This window comes from Oncorhynchus mykiss, chromosome 27 (genome assembly GCF_013265735.2).
Source record: "Oncorhynchus mykiss isolate Arlee chromosome 27, USDA_OmykA_1.1, whole genome shotgun sequence".
NCBI classification, from domain to species: Eukaryota; Metazoa; Chordata; class Actinopteri; order Salmoniformes; family Salmonidae; genus Oncorhynchus; species Oncorhynchus mykiss.
The window spans coordinates 16,306,387-16,329,466 of NC_048591.1; the positions used below are offsets into that span (position 1 = coordinate 16,306,387).

At 44.5% G+C, this 23,080-nt stretch overlaps 1 protein-coding gene and 1 non-coding gene across 2 annotated transcripts in view; one reads left to right on the plus strand and one right to left on the minus strand.

Moving 5' to 3' along the window:
- Positions 1 to 7,904: 7,904 nt before the first annotated feature.
- LOC110507635 (protein phosphatase 1L) overlaps positions 7,905 to 23,080 on the minus strand; it is a 40,633-nt gene continuing 25,457 nt past the window's right edge. Inside the window, exons 3-4 of the mRNA XM_021587749.2 lie at positions 11,483 to 11,644; positions 7,905 to 8,498 (exon numbers count right to left, since the gene is read on the minus strand). Of these exons, the coding sequence (XP_021443424.1) occupies positions 8,149 to 8,498; positions 11,483 to 11,644 (512 nt within the window). The 3' untranslated portion in view covers positions 7,905 to 8,148. The remainder of the gene's footprint in view (positions 8,499 to 11,482; positions 11,645 to 23,080) is intronic.
- trnaa-ugc lies at positions 17,932 to 18,007 on the plus strand. The gene has a single exon. It is a non-coding gene; the product is annotated as a tRNA-Ala (tRNA).

The window sequence follows — 23,080 nt, forward strand, 5'->3', positions numbered from 1 at the left end:
TGATAGCGGGGTGAACAGGCAGTGGCTCGGGTGGTTGTTGTCCTTGATGATCTTTATGGCCTTCCTGTGACATCGGGTGGTGTAGGTGTCCTGGAGGGCAGGTAGTTTGCCCCCGGTAATGCGTTGTGCAGACCTCACTATCCTCTGGAGAGCCTTACGGTTGTGGGCGGAGCAGCTGCCGTACCAGGCGGTGATACAGCCCGACAGGATGCTCTCGATTGTGCATCTGTAGAGGTTTGTGAGTGCTTTTGGTGACAAGCCAAATTTCTTCAGCCTCCTGAGCTTGAAGAGGTGCTGCTGCGCCTTCTTCACCACGCTGTCTGTGTGGGTGGACCAATTCAGTTTATCTGTGATGTGTACGCCGAGGAACTTAAAACTTTCTACCCTCTCCACTACTGTCCCGTCGATGTGGATAGGGGGGTGCTCCCTCTGCTGTTTCCTGAAGTCCACGATCATCTCCTTTGTTTTGTTGATGTTGAGTGTGAGGGTATTTTCCTGACACCACACTCCGAGGGCCCTCACCTCCTCCCTGTTAGCCGTTTCTTTGTTGTTGGTAATCAAGCCTACCGCTGTAGTGTCGTCCGCAAATTTGATGATTGAGTTGGAGGCGTGCATGGCCACGCAGTCGTGGGTGAACAGGAAGTACAGGAGAGGGCTCAGAACGCATCCTTTTGGGGCCCCAGTGTTGAGGATCAGCGGAGTGGAGATGTTGTTACCTACCCTCACCACCTGGGGGCGGCCCGACAGGAAGCCCAGTACCCAGGGCGGGGTCGAGATCCAGGGTCTCAAGCTTGATGACGAGTTTGGAGTGTACTATGGTGTTAAATTGTGAGCTGTAGTCGATGAACAGCATTCTCACATAGGTATTCCTCTTGTCCAGATGGGTTAGGGCAGTGTGCAGTGTGGTTGCAATTGCGTCGTCTGTGGACCTATTGGGGCGGTAAGCAAATTGGAGTGGGTCTAGGGTGTCAGGTAGGGTGGAGGTGATATGGTCCTTGACTAGTCTCTCAAAGCACTTCATGATGTCGGAAGTGAGTGCTACAGGGCAGTAGTTGTTTAGCTCAGTTACCTTAGCTTTCTTGGGAACAGGATCAATGGTGGCCCTCTTGAAGCATGTGGGAACAGCAGACTGGGATAAGGAGTGATTGAATATGTCCGTAAACACACCAGCCAGCTGGTCTGCGCATGCTCTGAGGACGTGGCTGGGGATGCCGTCTGGGCCTGCAGCCTTGAGAGGGTTAACACGTTTAAATGTTTTACTCACAGCGGCTGCAGTGAAGGAGAGCCCGCAGGTTTTGGTAGCAGGCCGTGTCAGTGGCACTGGATTGTCCTCAAAGCGAGCAAAGAAGTTGTTTAATCTGTCTGGGAGCAAGACATCCTGGTCCGCGACGGGGCTGTTTTTTTTTTTGTAATCCGTGATTGACTGTAGACCCTGCCACATACCTCTTGTGTCTGAGCCGTTGAATTGCGACTCTACTTTGTCTCTATACTGACGGCTTAGCTTGTTTGATTGCCTTGCGTAGGGAATAGCTACACTGTTTGTATTCGGTCATGTTTCCGGTCACCTTGCCCTGGTTAAAAGCAGTGGTTCGCGCTTTCAGTTTCGCGGGAATGCTGCCATCCACGGCTTCTGGTTTGGGAATAATAAATCATATATATTTTCGGTTTAGGCTACACCCATTTATCTACACTGAACAAAAATATAAACACAATGTGTAAAGTGCTGGTCCCATGTTTCATGAGCCGAAATAAAAGATCACCAAAATTTTCCATAAGCTTATTTCCCTCAAATTTTGCGCACAAATTTGTTTACATACCTGTTGGTGAGGATTTTAAGCTTTGTCAAGATAATTCATCCACCTGATAGGCATGTCATATCAAGAAGCTGATTAAACAGTGTCATTTTAAACAATTAAAGGACACTCTAAAATGTGCAGTTGTCACACAACGCAATGCCACAGATGTCTCAAGTTAAAGGAGTTTGCAATTGGCATGCTGACTGCAGGAATGTCCACCAGAGCTGTTGCCAGATAATTAAAAATGTGTATATTTTTTTTTATTTCACCTTTATTTAACCAGGTAGGCTAGTTGAGAACAAGTTCTCATTTACAACTGCGACCTGGCCAAGATAAAGCATAGCAGTGTGAACAGACAACACAGAGTTACACATGGAGTAAACAATTAACAAGTCAATAACACAGCAGAAAAAAAAAAGAAGTCTATATACATTGTGCATGAGGAGGTAGGCGAATAATTACAATTTTGCAGATTAACACTGGAGTGATAAATGATCAGATGGTCATGTACAGGTAGAGATACTGGTGTGCAAAAGAGCAGAAAAGTAAATAAATATAAACAGTATGGGGATGAGGTAGGTAAATTGGGTGGGCTATTTACCGATAGACTATGTACAGCTGCAGCGATCGGTTAGCTGCTCAGATAGCAGATGTTTGAAGTTGGTGAGGGAGATAAAAGTCTCCAACTTCAGCGATTTTTGCAATTCGTTCCAGTCACAGGCAGCAGAGAACTGGAACGAAAGGCGGCCAAATGAGGTGTTGGCTTTAGGGATGATCAGTGTTGCCATCGTGACCAGTGAACTGAGATAAGGCGGAGCTTTACCTATCATGGACTTGTAGATGACCTGGAGCCAGTGGGTCTGGCGACGAATATGTAGCAAGGGCCAGCCGACTAGAGCATACAGGTCGCAGTGGTGGGTGGTATAAGGTGCTTTAGTAACAAAACGGATGGCACTGTGATAAACTGCATCCAGTTTGCTGAGTAGAGTATTGAAAGCTATTTTGTAGATGACATCGCCGAAGTCGAGGATTGGTAGGATAGTCAGTTTTACTAGGGTAAGTTTGGCGGTGTGAGTGAAGGAGGCTTTGTTGCGGAATAGAAAGCCGACTCTAGATTTGATTTTAGATTGGAGATGTTTGATATGAGTTAATTTCCCTACCATAAGCCAACTCCAATATCGTTTTAGATCATTTGGCACGGCCTCACAACCGCAGATCACATGGAACCACTCCAGCCCAGGACCTCAACATCTGGCTTTTTCACCTGCAGGATGTCAAAGTGGGGGTGGGGGGTGGTTTGCAGAATAATATTTCTGTCTGTAATAAAGCCCTTTTGTTGGGAAAACTCATTCTGGTTGGCTGGGCCTTGCTCCCACGTGGGTGGGCCGTTGCCCTCCCAGGCCCATCCATGGCTGCTCCCCTGCCCAGTCATATGAAATCCATAGATTAGGGCCTAATTTATTTATTTCAATTGACCGATTTCCTTACATGAACTGTAACTCAGCAAAATCTTTGAAATTGTTGCGTTTATATTTTTTTAAAATATAGAAGTGCTGAAAACAGGGCACGTGAATTGTTAGATCAAAACAACAAATCAAGGTATTCTAACAGTTTATTAGATTAATAAAATAATTAAGTTCATAAACTACTTACTTACTATTATAAATCAATTTAAGTATACCTTAACGTAAAGTGTTACCTGGATTTACCCAGTCAACATCTAACACCATGTATCCCATTTACTGTACAAATTCAGAACAAAAACACTGTACAAAACAAGTGCTATTGACAAACCAATCAGTCTTCTTTAGGCCACTCACCAGCACGGTCGTTGAAATATACCGTATCTGCAGATCTCTCAAACTAATCAAATATAATTTATCAACATCATTTTTTCTCTCCCATGAATGAAGACCAAGAAAGATCATTAATCCTTTTATTGTTATCGGTTTGATTTTATCTTAAAATACACAGATATATATATATTTTTTACAGTTTCTTAAATTCAACAAAAACAAATACAAACTCCACATAAACATTTGGTAACATACAGTGGGGTGAACAAGTATTTGATAACCTGCAAAATCGGCAGTGTTTCCTACTTACAAAGCATGTAGAGGTCTGTAATTCTTTATCATAGGTACACTTCAACTGTGAGAGACGAAATCTAAAACAAAATCCAGAAAATCAGTGTATGATTAAGTAATTAATTTGCATTTTATTGCATGACATAAGTATTTGATCACCTACCAACCAGTAAGAATTCTGGCTCTCACAGACCTGTTAGTTTTTCTTTAAGAAGCCCTCCTGTTCTCCACTCATTACCTGTATTAACTGCACCCGTTTGAACTCGTTACCTGTATAAAAGACACTTGTCCACACACAATCAAACAGACTCCAACCTCTCCACAATGGACAAGACCAGAGAGCTGTGTAAGGACATCAGGGATACAATTGTAGACCTGCACAAGGCTGGGATGGGCTACATGACAATATGCAAGGAGCTTGGCGCAATTATTAGAAAATGGAAGAAGTTCAAGATGACGGTCAATCACCCTCGGTCTGGGGCTCCATGCAAGATCTCACCTCGTGGGGCATCAATGATCATGAGGAAGGTGAGGGATCAGCCCAGAACTACACGGCAGTACCTGGTCAATGACCTGAAGAGAGCTGGGACCACAGTCTCAAAGAAAACCATTAGTAACACACTACGCCGTCATGGATTAAATTCCTGCAGCGCACGCAAGGTCCCCTTGCTCAAGCCAGCGCATGTCCAGGCCCGTCTGAAGTTTGCCAATGACCATCTGGATGATCCAGAGGAGGAATGGGAGAAGGTCATGTGGTCTGATGAGACAAAAATAGAGCTTTTTGGTCTAAACTCCACTCGCCGTGTTTGGAGGAAGAAGGATGAGTACAACCCCAAGAACACCATCCCAACCGTGAAGCATGGAGGTTGAAACATCATTCTTTGGGGATGCTTTTCTGCAAAGGGGACAGGACGACTGCACCGTATTGAGGGGAGGATGGATGGGGCCATGTATCGCGAGATCTTGGCCAACAACCTCCTTCCCTCAGTAAGAGCATTGAAGATGGGTCGTGGCTGGGTCTTCCAGCATGACAACGACCCGAAACACACAGCCAGGGCAACTAAGGAGTGGCTCCGTAAGAAGCATCTCAAGGTCCTGGAGTGGCCTAGCCAGTCTCCAGACCTGAACCCAATAGAAAATCTTTGGAGGGAGCTGAAAGAGCCCCGAAACCTGAAGGATCTGGAGAAGGTCTGTATGGAGGAGTGGGCCAAAATCTCTGCTGCAGTGTGTGCAAACCTGGTCAAGAACTACAGGAAACGCATGATCTCTGTAACTGCAAACAAAAGGTTTCTGTACCAAATATTAAGTACTGCTTTTCTGATGTATCAAATACTTATGCTATGCAATAAAATGCAAATTAATTACTTAAAAATCATACAATGTGATTTTCTGGAGTTTTGTTTTAGATTCAGTCTCTCACAGTTGAAGTCTACCTATGATAAAAATTACAGACCTCTACATGCTTTGTAAGTAGGGAAAAGTAGGACCTGCAAAATCGGCAGTGTATCAAATATTTGTTCTCTCCACTGTACATTATTTCAGAACTGAAAAAGCACAAACATACTAATCTAGTAAAATACCTCTTTTGTTAATAAACCAAAGAGTTGGTGCATTGCTTTCTTCATTGCAGATGTGGAGGAAGAGGATAACATGGGAACAGTACAGTGCCTTCAAAAAGTATTCAGACCCCTTGACTAGTTCCACTTTTTTTTAGGTTACAGACTCATTCTAAAATTACATTGTCCCCCCCTCAAATATACTCATAATACCCCATAATGACAAAGCAAAAAAAGTTTATAAAAAATACATTTTAAAAAGTGCTAATTTATTAAAAAATAAACTGAAATATCACATTTACTTAAGTATTCAGACCCTATACTCAGTACTTTGTCGAAACACCTTTGGCAGCGATTACAGAGTCTTCTTGGGTATGACGCTACAAGCTTGGCACACCTGTATTTGGACATTTTCTCCCATTCTTCTCTACAGATCCTCTCAAGCTCTGTCAGGTTGGATGGGGAGTGTTGCTGCACAGCTATTTTCAGGTCCCTCCAGAGATGTTCAATCGGGTTCAAGTCCGGGCTCTGGCTGGGCCACTCAAGGACATTCAGAGACTTGTCCCGAAGCCACTCCTGCATTGTCTTGGCTGTGTTCTTAGGGTTGTCACCTAAGTGTCAGTGACCTGAGGGTTCTTGTCAACCTCCCTGACCAAGGCCCTTCTCCCCCGATCGCACAGTTTGGCCTGGCCGTCAGTTCTAGGAAGAGTCTTGGTGGTTCCAAACTTCTTCCATTTAAGAATGATGAAAGCCACTGTGTTCTTGGGGACCTTCAATGCTGCAGACATGTTTTTGTACCCTTCTCCAGATCTGTGCCTTGACACAATCCTGTCTCGGAGCTCTACGGACAGTTCCTTCGACCTCATTGCATGTTTTTTGCTCTGACAACTGTGTGACCTTATATTGACAGGTGTGTGCCATTCCAAATCATGTCCAATCAATTGAATTTACCACAGGAGGACTCCAATCAAGTTGTTGAAACATCAAGGATGATCAATGTTAACAGGATGCACCCGAGCTCAATTTCGAGTCTCATAGCAAAGGGTCCTAATACTTATGTAAATAAGGTATTTCTGTTTTTGCTTTGTCATTATGGGGTATTGTGTGAGGAATTGTATTTGTTTAATCAATTTTAGAATAAAGCTGTACCGTAACAATTTGTAGAAAAAGTCAAGGAGTCTGAAAACTTTCCAAAGGCACTGTATGTACATTCATGTCACACTTCCTTGTCTCACGGAGACATCTGTGATGGTATTCTACACGTGAGATATATCTACATGCGATGTGCATGTTTAACGAACATTACAAACCAAGGAGTTAGTTTTGGCAACAAATTCATGAGGAAATGTATATAAAAAAAATAAGGCAACAGGTAAATATTCCATTCAAAGGCTTCATATTACGTTTTGAGTCTGTCAGTTTACAGAAATAAACTTAAAGTAAGCTGTACTATATGACAGACCGTGACGGTCCCTGATGTCGAGGGAGCATGAGTCCATAGAACTAAACCCAACTTCAGAAAGACAATCGGCTGCCAAGGATCAGAATAAAGACGTGGCGGGTATTCAAACAGTAGAATGCCACCACGCATGTGAAAGTGTAATTTGTATAATTAATGAAAAAAGACTGGCATAACAATAATAACAGCATGGTGCAAACATTTGTGTAACTAGTGTCAAAGTGATTCCTAGATCAGGGTTAACATGGGATTAGAGTTAAAGAAATGTATTCTGGGCAGACGGATGACCACAGATCGTTGTCGACAGACAGGCATAGATGACATCATTAGTAGTCTGCATGAATGAGGAACGATATCTATTATATTTAGTACCAATAAACTACAGAACTTCAAAATACAGTTGCAATTCTCAGTGCAGTCATTTGGGGGTACTCAACTGCAGGTCAAAAATCAACATGGCGCTAGGGAGCTGACAGGTTTAAATGTCTATGGAGCCGACAGACAAGATGGCCAATGTTTAGAACGACAGATCAACGTTAGAAATCAAGGGGTGACAGTGAAGAATCAAACTGAATGTGATTTGACATGATACACTCATGCAGGCAACAGTCCGTTGTTGAGGACCGCAGAGCATGCATCTCCTAATGCCATCTTAATCAAATCAGTCACTGTCTGTTTGATTGCCCCCCCCCCCAAACAAATAGGCCATGCCAGACAAAACAGAAGAGAACAGTTACGTTTGTCTAGTCTGAGCTGTCTTTAAACAGAAACTATTTAGCCCCTCCGGCTAACCAAACAGGTGTTGAGTTACAGGTGCTCTGATGTAAGCACCAAATCAGGTGACATCTGCTGATAAAGGTTCTCTCAGAGATGTACAAATCACTGCAACTTGGTCTCGACTTCAAATGATGTTGATATCTTGGTGTACCTCTTCTGCAAAATAGTAACACAGTGTAGGGCCTGGAGGATGACTGCTTAGAAAACAACTAAAAAACATTAATGATACGTTATGTGGATTGAAGAAAAAAACGAAACAAGTGACTGTTCGAGAGTGTGAGTGAATTTGTATGTGTACATTTTAGTGTTTGCATCATGGTGGCGAATGGCTCATTTCTGTAAATATCTTCAATACAAACAGTTCTCACTCCAAAAACTGCCGGCTTGTTTTCTCTTTTCTTTTAAACCTATGCACACACATACATATATATTCATATATAATATAGATCTCTCCTTTGGATGTATCAGTAGGTCTACTGCTCTGCGGCCTTGCCACCGGCACCTTTGAACTTGACCACCATGACGGTTATGTTGTCCGGGCACCCGCGGTAGAAAGACTGCAGGACGATGCTCTTGGCGCCAAAGTGGGGTTCGTCGAGGCGCTCTTTGATGAAGCGTACGGCCTCCTCGTTGCTGAACGCGTCCCACAGCCCGTCCGACGCCAGGATCATAAACTCTGGCTGCAGCTTATCTAGGTCAAAGGTCATGATGTCGGGGTTGGGGATGACAACATTCAGGTTCTTCAGAGGGTAGTCGCCCAGCGAACGAGACATTGCCAGGACGCCCTGAACACGCCATGAACCATTGAAACTGATGAAGCCACCTGGAGGGGGGAGGATGGGGAGAGAAAGGGAGGACAGAGAGGAGAAAACAATGGCTTTTAGTTACAGCAGATGAAGAGATAAAACACATTTTTTGTGTTCCTAAGACCATGAGCAGATCCATCCAATCTTTATCAACTACAGTATGAAGCCATTCAAGTGAAGGGGGGAATAAACGGATCAGCGCACAAAATGTATTTTCTTTGGTTTCACATCTTTTCACTGACACAATGGTTTATATCGGACACAGTTCACATACAGTACTGAAGTTCAAAGGTAAAGCAGAAAAATAAACAGTATTCAGGAGAGGTCTGCTCTGCCCTGTATGTTTGCATTCTCTCCCACTGCCAGAGCCCCGAGCCAGGTTACTAGAGAATTACCCATGAAGAGTAACACACTGGATGAAAGGCTTTACTTGGAAGCCATACTCAACGGGAGGGAAACACCCTTAACTTGAACCCTGCATCATAATAGCTATATAAAAACCGTCATAATATTTTATTTGATCTTTATTTAACTAGGCAAGTCAGTTAAGAACAAATTCGTATTTACAATGACGCTGGGTCAATTGTGCGCTGCCCTATGGGACTCCCAATCACGGCTGGTTGTGATACAGCCTGGAATCGAACCAGGGTCTACAATGACGCCTGTAGCACTGAGATGCAGTGACTTAGACCGCTGCACCACATGGGAGACCCAAGTAATAATAATGACAGAGCAGATGTTGTAAACAGTCATGGAAGCTGGTGTGAACTTATGACCACTGATTTTACACGTACTTACACATAGTTACTTAGGTCAGTTACTGGAAACTGCTAGCCAACTAGCTTACCCAGTTTGTGTGTCATTTGCGGTCATTACTTTTTGCAGCTCCACTACCAACCTGTAGATGGCGATGGTGAGCTATGGACAGCCACAAATAACAATAGTGTGTCCTTGATTTGTTACTCATTTGACTAAAGGCTCAATTCCATTAAAATCACTTTCACATGAAGGAGAACATGAAACAGTATAAAATTATAATTACATCACAGGCTAATGGGCTCTGTAGATGTTTTTTGGGGTTCTCTTGAGGAGTGCATTCCATTCCTCACTTACTGGCCCCCCTGATCTATATAAAGCTATGATGTCATCAAGGAAACGTTAAGATAATAATCGGAGATCAAGGTGGTGGGAGTAGTCATGGATACTGCTCCTGATATATATATTTGTAATTTCATTTGGCAGAGGCATGGTTTACCCCTCAGTATAGCTACACTATAACAGCTGAACCAGGGATAGTTGTGTAGTTTCCTCTACAGTTAAAACTCGTTTTTCAAACACTCAAATTTCTTGTTAACAAACTATAGTTTTGGTAAGTCGGTTAGGACACCTACTTTGTGCATGACAAGTAATTTTTCCAACAATTGTTTACAGACAGATTATTTCACATATAATTCACTGTATCACAATTTCAGTGGGTCAGAAGTTTACATACACTAAGTTGACTGTGCCTTTAAACAGCTTGGAAAATTCCAGACAATGATGTCATGGCTTTAGAAACTTCTGATTGGCTAATTGACATAATTTGAGTCAATTGTTGGTGTACCTGTGGATGTATTTCAAGGCCTACCTTCAGTCTCAGTGCCTCTTTGCTTGACATCACGGGAAAATCAAAAGAAATCAGCCAAGACCTCAGAAAAAAAATGGTAGACCTCCACAAGTCTGATTCATCCTTGGGAGCAATGAAGGATGAAGGTACCACGTTCATCTGTACAAACAATAGTACGCAAGTATAAACACCATGGGACCACACAGCTGTCATACCGCTTAGGAAGGAGATGCGTTCTGTCTCCTAGAGATGAACGTACTTTGGTGCGAAAAGTGCAAATCAATCCCAGAACATCAGCAAAGGACCTTGTGAAGATGCTGGAGGAAACAGGCACAAAAGTATCTATATCCACAGTAAAATGAGTCCTATATCTCTATAACCTGAAAGGCCACTCAGCAAGGAAAGAAGCCACTGCTCCAAAACCGCCATAAAAAAAGCCAAACTGCGGTTTACAACTGCACATGGGGACAAAGATCGTCCTTTTTGGAGAAATGTCCTCTGGTCTGATGAAACAAAAATAGAACTGTTTGGCCCTAATGACCATCGTTATGTTTGGAGGAAAAAGGGGGATGCTTGCAAGCCGAAGAACACCATCTCAACCGTGAAGCACGGGAGTGGCAGCATCATGTTGGGTGCTTTGCTGCAGGAGGGACTGGTGCACTTCAGAAAATAGATGGCATCATGAGGGAAGACAATTATGTGGATATATTGAAGCAACATCTCAAGACATCAGTTAAAGTTAAACCTTGGTCGCAAATGGGCCTTCCAAATGGACAATTACCCCAAGCATACTTCCAAAGTTGTTGCAAAATGGCTTAAGGACAAAGTCAAGGTATTAGAGTGGCCATCACAAAGCCCTGACCTCCATCCCATCACAAAGCCCTGACCTCCATCCTATAGAAAATGTGTGGGCAGAACTGAAAAAGCATGTGCGAGCAAGGAGGCCCACAACCCTGACTCAGTTACACCAGCTGTCAGGAGGAATGGGCCAAAATTCACCCAACTTATTGTGGGAAGCTTTTGGAAGGCTACCCGAAACATTTGATCCAAGTTAAACAATTTAAATGCAATGTTCCCAAATACTAATTGAGTGTATGTAAACTTCTGACCCAGTGGGAATGTGATGAAAGAAATAAAAGCTGAAATAAATCAAATCATTCTCTCTTCTATTCTGACATTTCACATTCTTAAAATAAAGTGGTGATCCTACCTGACCTAAGACAGGGAATTTTTACTAAGACTAAATGTCAGGAATTGTGAGAAACTGAGTTTAAATGTATTTGGCTAAAGGTGTATGTAAACTTCCAACTTCAACTGTATAAATGTTTAAGATTAGAGCTAGTGGTGGAGAGAACTGATCCTAAACCAGTTATTAAGGCATATCCTTTTGCTCACCAGCCTTCTTGATCCTCTTGCGTTCTTTGAGCTGGTAGGGCTTGTGATCATGTGACAGGGCGATGGCATTGCCATCTTTGTCACAGAGGACTCCGCGCGAGTCGCCAACATTCGCCACCGTCAACTCTTTATCAGACAGCAGGGCCACCAGACATGTGGTACCTGAGAGAGGGAGGACGGGGAGGACAAAGATGAATAGAATCATGTTAGTCTTGAAGAGAACGTGAACATCCTATTGCCAAAGTCACTGTATAGTAGGGGAGGTAGTTCTGCTCTAATCAGTGACTTTGGTCACTGAAATCACAATCAAATACAAGGGAGGAGCGAAAACTCGCAGACACTTAGCCCTCCGTGGAATGACTTTGACACATGCGCTATAGCGTGAGATTGCACAAACAAACCCTCTCCAACAATACACAGCCACAGCCCTTTGAAAACAGCACTTAAAAAAGTTGTCCTCTTTGGGTTGTTTTCTTCTCCCTTTCCCTTCTTTGTTTGGTTTCCCAGTCTCTGGGCTGAGACTGAAGCCCATTGTTTGAGATCCAAAGCCCTGCAGTGAGAACATACCAGTCTGTTTGACCATCTGTCTGTTTGCACACCACACAACCCAGAACAGGGCATAGGGGTATGGGAACATCTGACCACCCCAAGGAGGAGAGATGCTTTGGGACTGGCAGGTAGAGGGAGTGAGGGGAGGTCCATTTCATTGAATGAACCTGCCTTCAGTTTCAACCCTGCGCCTACATTGCATGTCTACACTTGTGATGTGATTGTGATTTTCCATTGCAGGAATTGGGTTATACTCTGCCGTTTCAGGGCTTAGTGAGAAATTAAACAGGTCCAGCTCCCTGGTGATGTGTTTTTCCATTCGCTTCAATCATTTAGAGGCAAAGACCCTCCGAGCCGCCTGAAACTGATCAAGAAATAATGTAGGAAGAGAGAAAAATGGGGGGAGTGAGATGCAGAACACGAGATTGTGAATAAAAAGGGGAAAGAGGAGGAGAGAAGTCGAAGGCGAGTGAAGGGAAAATTAGATTACTTCTCAGCAGGACTGTGATTTTATTATTCCCATTTATAGCTTTGGATGAGGGAAAAAATGACAAAACAAACAGAAAACGGAGCCAGAATGAAAGAGGGGAGAAGGAGAGGATGGGGCAGACAGCAAGAAAGTGGGGGTAGAGAGAAAGGGAGGATGAGGCAGACAGCGGGAAAGTTGGGGGTAAAGAGAAAGAGAGGATGGGGCAGACAGCGGGAAAGTGGGGGGTAAAAAGAAAGAGAGGATGGGGCAGACAGCGGGAAAGTGGGGGTAGAGAGAAAGAAGATGGGGCAGACAGCAGGAAAGTGGGGGGTAAAGAGAAAGAAAGGATGGCGCAGACAGCGGGAAAGTGGGGGTAGAGAGAAAGAAGATGGGGCAGACAGCAGGAAAGTGGGGGGTAAAGAGAAAGAGAGGATGGGGCAGACAGCGGGAAAGTGGGGGGTAAAGAGAAAGAAAGGATGGCGCAGACAGCGGGAAAGTGGGGGGAAAAGAGAAAGAGGATGGGGCAGACAACGGGAAAGTGGGGGTAGAGAGAAAGAGAGGTTGTGCAGACAGCGGGAAAGTGGGGGTAGAGCGAAAGAGAGGATGGGGCAGACAGCAGGAAAGTGGGGGGTAAAGAGAAAGAGAGGATGGGGCAGACAGCAGGAAAGTGGGTGTAGAGAGAAAGAGGATGGGGCAGACAGCAGGAAAGTGGGGGGTAAAGAGAAAGAAAGGATGGGGCAGACAGCGGGTAAGTGGGGGTAGAGAGAAAGAGGATGGGGCAGACAGCGGGAAAGTGGGGGTAGAGAGAAAGAGAGGAAGAGGCAGCCAGCAGGAAAGTGGGGGTAGAGAGAAAGAGGATGGGGCAGACAGCAGGAAAGTGGGGGGTAAAGAGAAAGAGAGGATGGGGCAGACAGCGGGAAAGTGGGGGGTAAAGAGAAAGAAAGGATGGCGCAGACAGCAGGAAAGTGGGGGGTAGAGAGAAAGAGAGGATGGGGCAGACAACGGGAAAGTGGGGGTAGAGAGAAAGAGAGGATGGGGCAGACAGCAGGAAAGTGGGGGGTAAAGAGAAAGAGAGGATGGGGCAGACAGCGGGTAAGTGGGGTAGAGAGAAAGAGGATGGGGCAGACAGCGGGAAAGTGGGGGGTAAAGAGAAAGAGGATGGGGCAGACAGCAGGAAAGTGGGGGGTAAAGAGAAAGAAAGGATGGCGCAGACAGCGGGAAAGTGGGGGGTAAAGAGAAAGAGGATGGGGCAGACAACGGGAAAGTGGGGGTAGAGAGAAAGAGAGGATGTGCAGACAGCGGGAAAGTGGGGGTAGAGCGAAAGAGAGGATGGGGCAGACAGCAGGAAAGTGGGGGGTAAAGAGAAAGAGATGATGGGGCAGACAGCAGGAAAGTGGGTGTAGAGAGAAAGAGGATGGGGCAGACAGCAGGAAAGTGGGGGGTAAAGAGAAAGAGAGGATGGGGCAGACAGCGGGTAAGTGGGGGTAGAGAGAAAGAGGATGGGGCAGACAGCGGGTAAGTGGGGGTAGAGAGAAAGAGAGGATGAGGCAGCCAGCGGGAAAGTGGGGGTAGAGAGAAAGAGAGGATGAGGCAGCCAGCGGGAAAGTGGGGGTAGAGAGAGAGAGGATTGGGCAGACAACGGGAAAGTGGGGGTAGAGAAAGAGAGGATGGGGCAGACAACGGGAAAGTGGGGGTAGAGAGAAAGAGAGGATGGGGCAGACAACGGGAAAGTGGGGGTAGAGAAAGAAAGGATGGGGCAGACAGCAGGAAAGTGGGGGTAGAGAAAGAGAGGATGGGGCAGACAGCAGGAAAGTGGGGGTAGAGAAAGAGAGGATGGGGCAGACAGCAGGAAAGTGGGGTAGAGAAAGAGGATGGGGCAGACAGCAGGAAAGTGGGGGTAGAGAAAGAGAGGATGGGGCAGACAGCAGGAAAGTGGAGGTAGAGAAAGAGGATGGGGCAGACAGCAGGAAAGTGGGGGTAGAGAAAGAGAGAATGGGGCAGACAGCAGGAAAGTGGGGGTAGAGAAAGAGAGGATTGGGCAGACAGCAGGAAAGTGGGGGTAGAGAGAAAGTGGAAACAAGGTGGGAGATAGGAGAGTGAACACAAAAGTTGGCCATTCTATCTTTTCATCTCTCTGTGTGTGTCTAATCCTCTCCTGCTCCGGTCGACAACTGGCACCTCTGTACCATGCCGTTTAGCTAATTATTTCTTAATCGGGCTCCCGTTGTGATGGAGAAAATGGGCTGTACTGCCCTGCAAGCGCACCCTTCCCCAATTAGTTTCACAGAGCCGCACACACACATACAGTGCCTTGCGAAAGTATTCGGCCCCCTTGAACTTTGCGACCTTTTGCCACATTTCAGGCTTCAAACATAAAGATATAAAACTGTATTTTTTTGTGAAGAATCAACAACAAGTGGGACACAATCATGAAGTGGAACGACATTTATTGGATATTTCAAACTTTTTTAACAAATCAAAAACTGAAAAATTGGGCGTGCAAAATTATTCAGCCCCCTTAAGTTAATAATTTGTAGCGCCACCTTTTGCTGCGATTACAGCTGTAAGTCGCTTGGGGTATGTCTCTATCAGTTTTGCACATCGAGAGACTGACATTTTTTCCCATTCCTCCTTGCAAAACAGCTCGAGCTCAGTGAGGTTGGATGGAGAGCATTTGTGAACAGCAGTTTTCAGTTCTTTCCACAGATTCTCGATTGGATTCAGGTCTGGACTTTGACTTGGCCAAGCTAACACCTGGATATGTTTATTTTTTAACCATTCCATTGTAGATTTTGCTTTATGTTTTGGATCTTGTTGGAAGACAAATCTCCGTCCCAGTCTCAGGTCTTTTGCAGACTCCATCAGGTTTTCTTCCAGAATGGTCCTGTATTTGGCTCCATCCATCTTCCCATCAATTTTAACCATCTTCCCTGTCCCTGCTGAAGAAAAGCAGGCCCAAACCATGATGCTGCCACCACCATGTTTGACAGTGGGGATGGTGTGTTCAGCTGTGTTGCTTTTACGCCAAACATAACGTTTTGCATTGTTGCCAAAAAGTTCAATTTTGGTTTCATCTGACCAGAGCACCTTCTTCCACATGTTTGGTGTGTCTCCCAGGTGGCTTGTGGCAAACTTTAAACGACACTTTTTATGGATATCTTTAAGAAATGGCTTTCTTCTTGCCACTCTTCCATAAAGGCCAGATTTGGGCAATATACAACTGATTGTTGTCCTATGGACAGAGTCTCCCACCTCAGCTGTAGATCTCTGCAGTTCATCCAGAGTGATCATGGGCCTTTTGGCTGCATCTCTGATCAGTCTTCTCCTTGTATGAGCTGAAAGTTTAGAGGGACGGCCAGGTCTTGGTAGATTTGCAGTGGTCTGATACTCCTTCCATTTCAATATTATCGCTTTCACAGTGCTCCTTGGGATGTTTAAAGCTTGGGAAATCTTTTTGTATCCAAATCCGGCTTTAAACTTCTTCACAGCAGTATCTCGGACCTGCCTGGTGTGTTCCTTGTTCTTCATGATGCTCTCTGCGCTTTTGACGGACCTCTGAGACTATCACAGTGCAGGTGCATTTATACGGAGACTTGATTACACACAGGTGGATTGTATTTATCATCATTAGTCATTTAGGTCAACATTGGATCATTCAGAGATCCTCACTGAACTTCTGGAGAGAGTTTGCTGCACTGAAAGTAAAGGGGCTGAATAATTTTACACGCCCAATTTTTCAGTTTTTGATTTGTTAAAAAAGTTTGAAATATCCAATAAATGTCGTTCCACTTCATGTTTGTGTTCCACTTGTTGTTGATTCTTCACAAAAAAATACAGTTTTATATCTTTATGTTTGACGCCTGAAATGTGGCAAAAGGTCGCAAAGTTCAAGGGGGCCGAATACTTTCGCAAGGCACTGTACCTCTCCTTTTCCAATTAAACCATCATCCTAGCACAAACATGATTAGCTCAACGTTGCCCCGTGCACATCCACAAACCCAATTAAATCTAGCATACCTACATAGACTGACTTCTCCAAATTACCCTAGCATACCTGAGCTAGTTCACTCCTTCAATTAGCCAAGGATACCTACAGATTGATTTCTCCAATTAGCCTAGGATATCTACGTTAGTTCACATTTTTAATTAACGTAACATAATGTACCTAGGCTAACTCTCTTCTTCAATTAGCTAGGCTCTACCCTGTTCCGCTCTCTTTTTTCTGAGCATTAGACATGGCCTGGGCATGTCAAATTCTCCAATTAGCCTACTTTAGTGTGTGCACATAACTATGTCCATGCCATTGTCTACCCACTTTCTAAAAATTAAAAAATAGAACGAACATCTACTACCCAGTCCAAAATAAATGGCTTCCTCATATATCCTGTGCTGGTCTAGATATCAGCTTTTCCCTATTAACCCCAGGTCCTGACTATAAAGAGAGTAGTGGTCCTCTTAGACATACCAGGCCAAAGAAATGTTAAATAAATAACGCACTGTAATAAAAGACGGTTTGAATAGACTTAGCTCTTGGCCATTTCATCAGGGGCCTCTCACTCACTTTTCTCTTTTTCCTTCTATTGTTCCCAGATAAACAATGGATGGCTGGATGAAAGAAGCGAGGGATACATCTGATAGGTTGCCCTGGGGACTCTGTTCGCCCTGATAACAACAAAAGCTCAACGCTTTAGTCCCTAAATGAGCTACCCGCTCAATCAGATATAAGGACAACAATCAAAAACAATTACCAGTCCAACTGACCCCCCCCCAAAAAAAGGCTCAGGGAGGCAGTTGGGCTGAAAACTCAGAGCAATTTCAATACATGGCTGACTAATGCCTTGCAACACAAAAGCATGACTTTTTTTTAAATGTAGCGTATCTTTATGGTAAGATTATCTTTGGGCTCAAACTTAAATCATTCTTCCTGTCGTCCAAACAAAGGGATGAGTGAAATACAGGAGGATAATGAACATAATGGGGCTAAGAGGGGGACGGTTGAAACCTCAGTCTGGGAATCAACAGGGCATCTTTCTTTGGAGGGAAAGGAGGGATGGGAGGGAGGGAGAGAGGAAGGGGTGGAGGGGTGGAAGGGATGGGAGAGAGGGAGGAATGGATGAGAGAGGGGTGGGAGAGAGGAAGGGATGGAGGGGTGGAAGGGATGGGAGAGAGGGAGGAATGGATGGGAGAGAGGAAGGGATGGAGGGGTGGAAGGGATGGGAGAGAGGGAGGAATGGATGGGAGAGGGGTGGGAGAGAGGAAGGGGTGGAGGGGTGGGAGAGAGGAAGGGGTGGAGGGGTGGGAGAGAAGGAAGATGGGACTTGTGAGTAGGCTAGTTTAGCCTTTTCCACTAGACTGAGTGACGCAGATCACACAATCGATTTCTATCAGCATCTGGGATTTCTGCAGAGAGGAGGTCAAAAGGGAGGTGAGTGGTCCCGTGTGGCTCAGTTGGTAGAGCATGGCGCTTGCAATGCCAAGGTTGTGGGTTTGATTCCCACAGGGGACCAATATGATAATGTATGTAGTCACTACTGTAAGTGGCTCTGGAGAAGAGAGTCTGCTAAATGACTAACATGTAAATGACAAACAGAGGTAGTGCCTTCACTAAGTGGGCACGTCGCAGGAGGAGAAACCCAAAAGTCAACTGTCACGCCCAGCCCGGGAGTTAGCTTGTTATGGTCTCGGGTACAACACGGGTTCTACTTTTACAATCATGGTGTCACATGACCTCCAGTAGAATGTGACTGACACAGCCTGACCGCTTGAAAGGCCTTTAATACCAGCCACGCATTCAATTACACACTCATCCGAGTCACGAGGTTCTGTGCTGTGAATAAACTACTATAGTGAACTGTACACTCTATAGGATAATACACTCCATCACTCTCTCTCCCCCAACTCCCACTCAGAATAATAAAGTTACATGCAAAGAATTATATTCCGTAGAACACCCTCTGGAATTCTCACTAGTTCGTTCTCTTCCTCTCGGACGCTCTCCCTCTTTCTCCACCTCCCACTCCGAACATTAAGTTATGTCAGGATCCCGAATCCCCGGAGAGAGGCAGAGACATTGCGTGTGCTGCATTCCTAAAATCGCAGTGTGTGAAGCGAGTCTTTACCACCAGCTCATCATTAATATTTTAGCTCCCTCTTCCCTACATTCTGAATATACCATCATTGGATCTGTTGTGACAACTTCGCTCCCCCTCTCCCCCCCCCCCCCCCCCCTCTGGTCCTGTGGGTGCTATACGAGTACGGGTGGCGGTGAAGATGGATGGCGCTCCATCTCCCTCGCTCTATGAGTTCAGGACGACACTCTTCCCCTTTCAGTATCACCTTCTGTCATCTTTATCATATCACCAACCCTATTTTTGTCCCTTGGCTTACTCTCTTTCCCTCTGTTCCATACACTGGCCCTTTGTCTCTGTCCAACCCTTTTCTCTCTCTTTTGTCCTCCTTCCCCGTTCTTTCTATTCCCCTTACCATGTAACTCTATACCCTCTGGCCCTCCACACAGGGCATTCAGAAAGTATTCAGACCTTTTCACGTCTAAAACTGATTAAATAGTTTGTCCCTCATCAATCTACACAAAATACCCCATAATGAAAAAGCAAAAACAGGTTAAGATGTTTTTTTGCTAATTTATTAAAACTTTTAAAAAGACGGAAATATCACTTTTACATAAGTAACCACAACCTTTACTCAGTACTTTGTTGAAAGCGATTACAGCACTGAGTCTTCTTGGGTATTGACTATACAAGCTTGGCACACCTGTATTTGGGGAGTTTCTCCCATTCTTCTCTGCAGATCCTGTCAAGCTCTGTCAGGGTGGTTGGGGAACGTCACTGCACAGCTATTTTCAGGTCTCTCCAAGATGTTCAGAGCACTCTGGAGGAAGTTTCATCAAGGATCTCTGTACTTTGCTCTGTTCATCCTTCCCTAAATCCTGACTAGTCTCCCAGTCCCTGCAAAAAAAGTTTGGTACCCTTCCCCAGATCTGTGCCTCGACACAATCCTGTCTCTGAGCTCTATGGACAATTCCTTGAACCTCATGGCTTGGTTTTTGCTCTTACATGCACTGTCAACTGTGGGACCTTATATAAGAACAGGTGTATGCCTTTCCAAATCATGTCCAATCCGTTTAAATTTACCATAGGTGGACTCCAATCAAGTTGTTGAAACATCAAGGATGATCAACGGAAACAGGATGAAACTGAGCTGAATTGAGTCTCATAGCAAAGGTTCTACTTTATAAGGTATGTTTTTTTTTTTGTTGTAATAAATGTGCAAACATTTCTAAAAACCTGTTTTAACTTTGTCATTATGGCATATTGTGTGTAGATTGATGGGGTAGGGATTTATTTAATCCACTTTAGAATAAGGCTGTAACAAAATATGGAGAAAGTAGAATACTTTCCGAATGCTCTGTACAGTGCCTTCAGAAATGATTGACACCCCTAGACTTTTTCCGCATTTTGTTGTGTTACAGCATGAATATAAAATCGATGAAATTGAGAGTGTGTCTCACTGGCCTACACACAATACCCATAATATCAAAGTGGAAATATGTGTTTAGACATTTTTACAAATGATTTTAAAATGAAAAGCCTAAATAAGTCCAGGAATACAAATTTGCTTAATAAGTTGCATGGACTCACTCTGTGAGCAATAGTGTTTAATATGATTTTTGATCGACTACCTCATCTCTGTACCCCACACATACAGATAATTGTACGGTCCCGCAGTAGAGCAGTGAATTTCAAACAGATTCAACAAAGATGAGGGAGGTTTTCCAATGCCTCGCAAAAAAAGGGCACCTATTGGTAGATATTTAAAAAGCAGAGTATCCCTTTAAGCATGGTGAAGTTATTAATTACACTTCGGATGGTGCATCAATACACCCAGTCACTACAAAGATTCCGGCAACTGAGTTAGGAAGGACGCCTGTGAGGAAGGAAACCGCTCAGGGGATTTCACCATGAGGCCAACAGTGACTTTAATACAGTTAGATTTAAATGGCTGTGATGGATCAACAACATTGTAGTTACTCCACAATACTAAGCTAATTGACAGAGTGAAAAGAAGGAAGTCTGTACAGAATAATATTCTAAAACATGCATCTTGTTTGCAAAAACACACTAAAGTAAAACTGCAAAAAAAAAATCTGTGGCAAAGCAATTCACTTTTTGTCCTGAATACAACATATTACTGAGTACCACTCCATATTTTCAAGTATAGTGGTGGCTGCATCATGTTATCAAATCACATTTTACTTGTTGTATTCGGCGCATGTCACAGGTGTAGAACTTCGTGAAATGCTTACTTACAAGCCCTTAACCAACAATTCAGTTAAGAAAAATAAGTGTTAAGAAAGTATTTACTAAAATAAACTGAAGTAAAAAATAAATACATAAGAACCTTTTTTTGAAAAATAACAAAATGAAAGATTAACAATAAAATAACAATAGCGAGGCTATATACAAGGGGTACCGGTACAGAGTCAATGTGCGGGGGCACAGAGGTAAAGTGGCTATGCATAGATAATAAAACAGAAAGTAGCAGCAGCGTAAAATGCAAATAGCCCGGGTAGCCATTTGATTAGCTGTTCAGGAGTCTTATGGCTTGGGGGAGGAAGCTGTGTGAAGAAGCCTTTCGGACCTAGAGTTGGCGCTTCGGTACCGCTTGCCATGTGGTAGCAGAGAGAACAGTCTATGACTAGGGTGGCTGGAGCCTTTGACAATTTTTAGGGCCTTCCTCTGACACTGCCTGGTATAGAGGTCCTGGATTGCAGGAAGCTTGACTCCAGTGATGTACCAGGCCGTACGCACTACCCTATGTAGTACCTTGCGGTCGGAGGCCGAGCTGTTGCCATACCAGGCAGTGATGCAACCAGTCAGGATGCTCTCAATGGTGCAGCTGTATAACTTTGAGGATCTGAGGACCCATGCCAAATATTTTCAGTCTCCTGAGGGGGAATAGTTTTGTCGTGCCCGACTGTCTGTTTGGACGACTGTGTGTTTGGACCATGATAGTTCGTTGGTGATGTTGACACCAAGGAACTTGAAGCTCTCAACCTACTCCACTTACAGCCCTGTCAATGAGAATGGGGGAGTGCTCGGCCCACCTTTTCCTGTAGTCCACGATCATCTCCTGTCGTCTTGATCACATTGAGGGACAGGTTGTTATCCTGGCACCACACTGCCAGGTCACTGACCTCCTCCCTATAGGCTGTATCATCGTTGTCAGTGATTAGGCCTACCACTGTTGTGTCATTGGCAAACTTAATGATGGTGTTGGAGTCGTGCTTGGCCATGCAGTCATGAGTACAGGAGGGGACTGAGCACGCACCCCTGAGGGGCCCCCGTGTTGAGGATCAGCGTGGCGGATGTGTGGGTACCTACCCTTACCACCTGGGGTCGGCCCGTCAGGAAGTCCAGGATCCAGTTGCAGAGAGAGGTGTTTAGTCCCAGGGTCCTTAGCTTAGTGATGAGCTTTGAGGGTACTATGATGTTGAACGCTGAGCTGTAGTCAATGAATAGCATTCTCACATAGGTGTTCCTTTTGTCCAGGTGTGAAAGGGCAGTGTGGAGTGCAATAGAGATTGCATCATCTGTGGACCTGTTGCGGCGGTATGCAAATTGGAGTGGGTCTAGGGTTTCTGGGATAATGGTGTTGTGAGCCATGACCAGCCTTTCAAAGCACTTCGTGGCTACAGACGTGAGTGCTACGGGTCAGTAGTCATTTAGGCAGGTTACCTTGGTGTTCTTGGTCACAGGGACCATTGTGGTCTGCTTGAAACATGTTGGTATTACCGACTCAGTCAGGGACAGGTTGAAAATGTCAGTGAAGACACTTGGCCAGTTGGTCAGCGCATGCTCAGAGTACATGTCCTGGTAATCCATCTGCGGCCTTGTGAATGTTGACCTGTTTAAAGTTCTTATATCAGCTACAGAGAGCGTTATTTCACCAGAACTGTTGGTTCCCACATGCATGCTTCAGTGTTGCTTGCCTCGAAGCGAGCATAGAAGTAATTTAGCTCATCTGGTAGGCTTGGGTCACCGGGCAGCTTGCAGCTGCACTTCCCTTTGTAGTCTGTAATAGTTTGGGTATATTTGTAATCATTAAGGACTGGGGAGTTTTTCAGGATAAAACAGAAAGAATGGAGCTAAGCAGTGGCAAAATCCTAGAGGAAAACCTGCTTCAGTCTGCTTTCCACCAGACACTGGGTGATGAATTCACCTTTCAGCAGGACAATAACATAAAACAAGTCCAAATCTACACTGGAGTTGCTTACCAAGAAGACAGTGAATGTTGCTGAGTGGCTGAGTTATACTTTTGACTTAAATCAATTTGAAAATGTATGGCAAGACCTGAAAATGTTTGTGTAGCAACAATCAACCACCAATTTGACAGAGTTGAAGAATTTTGAAAACAATAAATGGGCAATTGTTGCACAATCCAGGTGTGGAAAACTTTGAGATGTACCCAAAAAGACACACAGCTGTAATTGCTGTCAATGTGCTCCTACAAAGTAATGAATCAAGATTGTGAATACTTGTGTAAATGACATATTTCTGCAT